At 48.6% G+C, this 5,866-nt stretch overlaps 2 protein-coding genes and 1 non-coding gene across 3 annotated transcripts; 2 read left to right on the forward strand and 1 right to left on the reverse strand.

The window, feature by feature from the left end:
- Nucleotides 1-563: 563 nt before the first annotated feature.
- On the forward strand, nucleotides 564-1,946 carry EV420DRAFT_1484238 (uncharacterized protein; the record flags this gene model as incomplete). Its single annotated transcript, XM_060470050.1, has 6 exons — nucleotides 564-632; nucleotides 717-812; nucleotides 932-1,225; nucleotides 1,333-1,410; nucleotides 1,652-1,676; nucleotides 1,936-1,946. The coding sequence occupies 6 exons, from the start codon at nucleotides 564-566 to the stop codon at nucleotides 1,944-1,946; spliced, it is 573 nt and encodes a 190-aa protein (XP_060325495.1).
- Nucleotides 1,500-1,590, forward strand: EV420DRAFT_t233. The gene has a single exon. It is a non-coding gene; the product is annotated as a tRNA-Asp (tRNA).
- Nucleotides 1,947-3,039: 1,093 nt separating the features above from the next.
- Nucleotides 3,040-4,416, reverse strand: EV420DRAFT_1484239 (uncharacterized protein; the record flags this gene model as incomplete). Its single annotated transcript, XM_060470051.1, has 10 exons — nucleotides 3,040-3,155; nucleotides 3,213-3,318; nucleotides 3,374-3,452; nucleotides 3,508-3,625; nucleotides 3,683-3,802; nucleotides 3,853-3,913; nucleotides 3,971-4,053; nucleotides 4,107-4,195; nucleotides 4,239-4,348; nucleotides 4,399-4,416. The coding sequence occupies 10 exons, from the start codon at nucleotides 4,414-4,416 to the stop codon at nucleotides 3,040-3,042; spliced, it is 900 nt and encodes a 299-aa protein (XP_060325496.1).
- Between the last annotated feature and the right edge of the window lie 1,450 nt (nucleotides 4,417-5,866).

Raw genomic sequence — 5,866 nt, forward strand, 5'->3', positions numbered from 1 at the left:
GTATTACCCGTCTAGAAATCAACATAACGACAAGGCTCGTGAAGGAGAATAACCCACCTCGCTAGTAGGAACGATTTTACGGGAACCGTTGTTCCAGTTATTGCGAGGCGAACCGTCGTTAGTCAGCCCCAGGTAGAGAGAGCCGTTGGGCAGGAGGCACGAAGTACCTTCCTTGATACGCGCAGTTGAAATGAAGACGACCCGAGACTCGCAAGATGATAAAAAGCGCGCTAGTCATCTTCGACTGATATTAGCGCGAGAGGATCAAAATCCAAGATATCCTTTGTTAATTTCTTCTTCCCGGGAGCTTGCTAGAACCAGGCGCAATATGAAATGTCAGCGACCTTGAGATACGAATGTCTCATTCTAAGCCGACGGGCGAGCTGACGTAGGGACTTCAGCACGTCCTTCCACCTCGGCTGCACCAACTGATAAAGCCTGTTTAGTCTCATTCCAGAGACAAGACAAATGCACGCACCTTTCTTCTTCCTGTGCTCTGGTAGCGCGTCGGGTCTGTTAGGTACGAGTGGGTTCGACTCCTGCTCAGAACGTAGGATATATCCATGTTCGGTCACTGTTTTGGACCTGAGCTTGGCTGGAGAGTAAGAAGGGAAGGCGAAGAATCCACTGGCGTGGGTTCCCACTCAGTCTAATCCACCAAGCGGAGAACGATACACTCACATGGGTATTCTCTTATTACTCCGCCCACTACCCAGACTCAGCGAAGTCTTGAACCAAAAGAGAAGAAGTGGTCGCCTGGGGAAGAGATCCTTGTTGCTGGGATGATAATGAGCGGCTCCTCATTGTGCGTGGTGAGCACAAGTACCCAGGTCGACAAAGAGGTTCGAAATGTAGTTGCGACGTGAACGAGATCTGGGACGTGTGTGATGGCGAGGACCTTTGGTGCAGACTACCTTTAGATATTTGCTAGACCGCTCCTTCCAAATGTGTGCTTCAATCGATACTGGCCGACATGCACTGGGTGCTCTTGAGTTTATCGGCAATTCCTTCTCGAGCCAAAGCGTCGTCTGGGGTTCGCGTCGCGTCACTATCTCAACTGCACGACTGGCTTTTCCTTCCTACCATCCATCCTCTCGTGGACCACCATACTGCCAGGCTCCTTGTCCTCTGGGTATGGGAACCGCTTCGCTATCCAAGCGCCGTCATTGGTACCGAAACCGTCGCGCTCTCGCACTTGGAAGCAAGGGCAGGACAGTTGACGACGGTGTGTAGGCGCGGCAGGGGTGCTGGCGAATACCAACGGTTGGTCCTGAAAAGCTGAAATATTGAGCAGAATGTGCACCATTCATGTCTCCCTCGTCTCCTATTCAGACCAACCGGACCTATGCCACCACGTATGGACAATTCTTGAAAACTGGCCTCGTCGAGTTCTTCTCGTCGTGGATACAAGTGCGTTTCGGACAGTTTAAGAGCCTGAGGCAATTGAGAAATATGAAATAGTCTTGCTCACATAATGGCAACTTGAACCAAATAGTCGGTCTCTGATAGTATATCGGTTAGTACACGCGCCTGTCATGTTGAGAAATAGTTGTGACGCGCGAAAGCTGGGTTCGACTCCCAGTCAGAGAGTTGATAAATAAAACACGGATTTTTTAGTCCTCACTGAGCAGCACTGAGCACTGATTCATAGGGTAGCGCACGTAACCTCCAAGGGGGTAAGTTACGGTTTCTTACTGACTCCTCCTCCCAAGGGGGCTTTTGATACGGTAATATACCGTTACTTACCTCTCACATGCAACATCACATGAACGCCTCGCGGCGATTGCACAATGCAGATTTTTCCCCAGAATTTTTGTCTTTGCATTTTCTTGAAGTCATGTATTATAATTCACCGGAAATATGGTCCACCTGTAACAGTATTTTGCTAATATGCTATTCATACAATATCATTGAAATCTTATGCTGATTTGACAGCAAATTGGTAGTCATATGATAGGTAAGTTACCTCTACAAAAAACCCCTCCGGAGTCCGGCGGGGGGGTGACTTACCGGTAATAAACCCAAGTGTATCAAACCTGGGTTTCGTGCGCTACCCTAGACGAGTCACGATTCTGGTGACGAAACCTCCAAGGGTTGTGAGCTACTGTAATTTACCCACCCCTCTCATAGGTAGGTGTTTTGATAGTACAAACCCTCCAGGGAGGGGAGGTAAAGTATCAGTAACTAACCAGTAGCTTACCGGTCCAAAACCGAGGTGCATCAAGACCTAGGGTTTCGTGCGCAACCCTAAGGTGATAGGACTGAGAGTCTGAGACTCAGGACTCTGATTGCAGGCAAAAGCAGGCCCCGGGAAACCTGTTTTTTCAAATTTTGGCACGACGGTGATGGGTGACAGGCTTCGGGCGATGGTGCTCAAGCTTCTCAATCATTGTCAGCCGTCGCTGAGACCCAACATCCAATGTCTATTGTCCACTTGAATGGATATTTTTACTTGTTTTATTACTTCAATAGTGCACGTTGGGGTTTCTTTCCGCGAGGAAAGATTGCTCACTCTTGGTTGGGTGAAAGAAAGTGATACATGCCCCAGTAGTGTATCGGCTTAGGTCTATGCACATGTACTTCGGGTTGAATCCCACTGGCGGAGTAGGGAGGTACGCTAAAATTTTGCTCCGATAATGTTAATGTCGCGTCGGTTCTATTTGAACATGGGCAAGTCCAGGCTCGAAGAGTGTACTTCTGTGTTGTGGAGATACAAAGCATTGGGGCGTCATACAAGAAGTATCCGGAATCGAAATAACCGGAGTACGGCGTGCCCCTATCATGGAAGAATTGCATGCCTGAAGCTAAGATGAGTTGATATCTCAGGGTGCCAGAGACGACATGGTTGGTATCGGTTCTTGCTCAAACACCTCGAGAGTGGATGTATTCCATATATAAATTATTGCAAGCAGAAGGATAAATAAGATTGATCGACAGCCGACAGATAACCAGAGAGAAAGAAGGAACGAGCGGACGCCGTAGCTAAAAGGCGGCAGTTTTACGCAAGACCTGCAGTCACCAATTATTGCAACATTAAATTTACTGGCAGTTTCCAGCATAGCTGGTGTAGGTATTCGCGACCATAGAGCCCTTGAAGGTGGCAAAGCTGGAGCGGTCATCCTGGTTCGTCAAGATAGAATCAATGTTAGCGGCCCCTAGAACAAAACACGAGTTAGACCACGCCACCATAGGTTGAAAGTAGTATTACGAACATTTGTAGTGACCCTGTGTCTTGTCGTTGTAGTTGAACCAAATCCAGCCGGTCGCGAGGTAGCGGATGTTACCGGTGGCCTGGATATTACAAGTCTTGGTGCTGGTCTGCGAAGGAATGATCATTGAGCTGGTTGTTACCACGAGATGAAACGAGACGAACCTGAGCATTGCAAGTCTTGCCTTCGGGTGCAGTCATCTTTATGGTCACCTTGCTCACGTCGTTGTAAGATACGTCGAAACTATACGCCGACCGAGTCAGGTCATCGGCAGTTGGAAACGTGAAAAATGACCTACGTGCTCGACGTGGTATCGGTAACCGAAGCAGAGATAGTCAACGCTTCTGTCACTTCGGCTACCTCTGGAACACCGATTTTAACAGTAAGCGTATCGGAAACACCAATCGTCGAAGCAGCTTGGTAACCGTATCAATAAGTGAACAGTCAAGGAGGAGAGAAATGGAAAAACGCACTACTCATGGTGTAAGAAGTATCAGTATTGAAGCCTTGGTCGACTTCAATGTCGACTTCGCCTTCTGTGCCAACGAGAGTGCCCTGAGAAGAGGCGGTATGTGTCTGGCAGACCGGATCGCCTATCTTAGGTTCAGGAACAGTGTCAAGAACAGTATAGCTGAAAACCAACCAGAGAAGCTGAGCTGGACAACATCGTCCGTGATACAGACTTGTGCAGGGCTGTCGACATACTAAAGAAGAGTCAGAAGGTTAAATCATTGATCTCATGAATAGAAATTTGGTCTTACGTCGGAAGGGTTCGTAACAATGTTGCGGGAGCCACTGCCCCAGTTATCATTGGCGTATTGAACGATGGCATCCCATCCAGAAACTGATAGGGTAATCCTTAGTGGTCAATTATACAAATGCAAAGGGACCACTTACGGGTTTTTGCTTCATCAACGGAAAGTTGCGCGCATTGGCTGGCGGCACGACGCTCGACACTGCTGGACGAGGCATCGTCAACCGGGTACCTCCCGTAGAGAGAACCATCGCGCTTGAAGGCAAGGTAGTGACCTTTTGCCCTCGTCGACAGCGATATGGGTGATATCTCTAGGAAGAGACCGGACAAGATCGCTGAAAGGCAGAGCAGTGACGCCGGAAAGGGCAGTCAAAAGAGTGAAAAACTGGACAGGATATCAACATTGTTAGAGATCGATGACAGGAGGTCACTCACAGTGACAGTGCTGAACATCGTGCAGGGTAGATGTGAAGGATCGTAGAACGAAAAGATGGATAGAAAGAGACCTGGGGTAGTGAAACTCGTGAAAGAGAATGTAGCTGATAATTCTCTGCAACGCATTACATCCAGCTTTATATTCCAGAAGCTAAGTTTCAGGATGTCAGCAGGTGGCCGAGATTACATGGAAAAACACTCACGAGATGTTTCGAGGCAGCGCGCTCGTTCATGTCGACCACCTGGACTTCAAGATCTCGGGACGTGTTTCTGATCGACAGATCATCCAGGCGTATCGCTAAGGCGTATTGCACCGCCGGTAACGTAGATAAAAGATACGTCGGTAGATAAAGATAGTCCGAACTAGTCTCGGACCATAGTGACGACTGCTATCCTATTCCAGCAACCCACGAAAGTTTAGTAGACTTCAGGCATGGGCGCAGAATAGGCCGTCAAGAAATCTGGAGATAACGGCAAAGTGACTTTTGTCTGAGGGAAAAAGATGAATTTGAAGGCAGTTGAAACGAAAGGCTGGGCATTACTTACGGCATCATCTCAGCCTGGACGTTCCGGTTGATAGTGTTACGAAGAGATCAAAACCATCAATGATTGACCGTCTCGCCGAAACCAGTCGGATGTTTGAGTCGTACGAGACGCATACTTTCATGGAATTTTGTGCACTGTTCTAACCATAGAAACAGTTCGCGATGAATCCTTGAAGCTTGGGTTTGTTGGATGCCAGGTAGTTTGTCAACCTGGACGGAGAAAGGAAGAAAAGGCATTTAAGCGGCCGGTATCGGCATCTTGAAGCCGATTCGCACGCCACAGGCGCGTCAAACCCCCAGTTCCGGCCATCATATGTTCCTTACGACCACCATGGTCGGCGCCCAAACATCTAACTCGTTCCTCGCCTGACGTCGAAGAGAATTGAAAAGTTTCAGGAAAAAATCGATTGGAGTCGACTCCGACCAAACAGAAACGCTTTATCGCCGCTCTTGAAACTGGCACAAGGACACGCAACCCAATGCTTTGAGTGCACCACATAATTATACGGCTATGGCAGGAGGCGGTACCATGAGCAAATTCTGTGATAATCTGATTTGGTGCGGTAACAAAGCCGAGGGGTGCTTATACGATTCAGGTGGCACAGTAGCCAGTGAGGTGAGGCTATTCATTTGAGTAGCTGGCTCCAGCGACCACTACTACGTGTTTTCGACAACTTCTCCCTGTAGGGAGGGGTGAGGTGAGTGAGAGGTGCTGGGTAGTATTAAATCTCAGGCTTGTGAATATCATGGCCAAGCCTCGCTGGAAGGTACGACGGCACGGTCCACACAATGTCATGCAATGCAACGCGCCCAATTTTCTGAATAAACACAGTCTGTACTTGGTTCTCAGTCACCCCGACTCCTGCGCCTTCTAAGGACCCCTTAGGCTCTGGAGTGGAAGTGTACAAAAACAAGCGGGGAGA

This window comes from Desarmillaria tabescens, assembly GCF_030435595.1.
Source record: "Desarmillaria tabescens strain CCBAS 213 chromosome Unknown EV420scaffold_49, whole genome shotgun sequence".
In the NCBI taxonomy this organism is placed as follows: domain Eukaryota; kingdom Fungi; phylum Basidiomycota; class Agaricomycetes; order Agaricales; family Physalacriaceae; genus Desarmillaria; species Desarmillaria tabescens.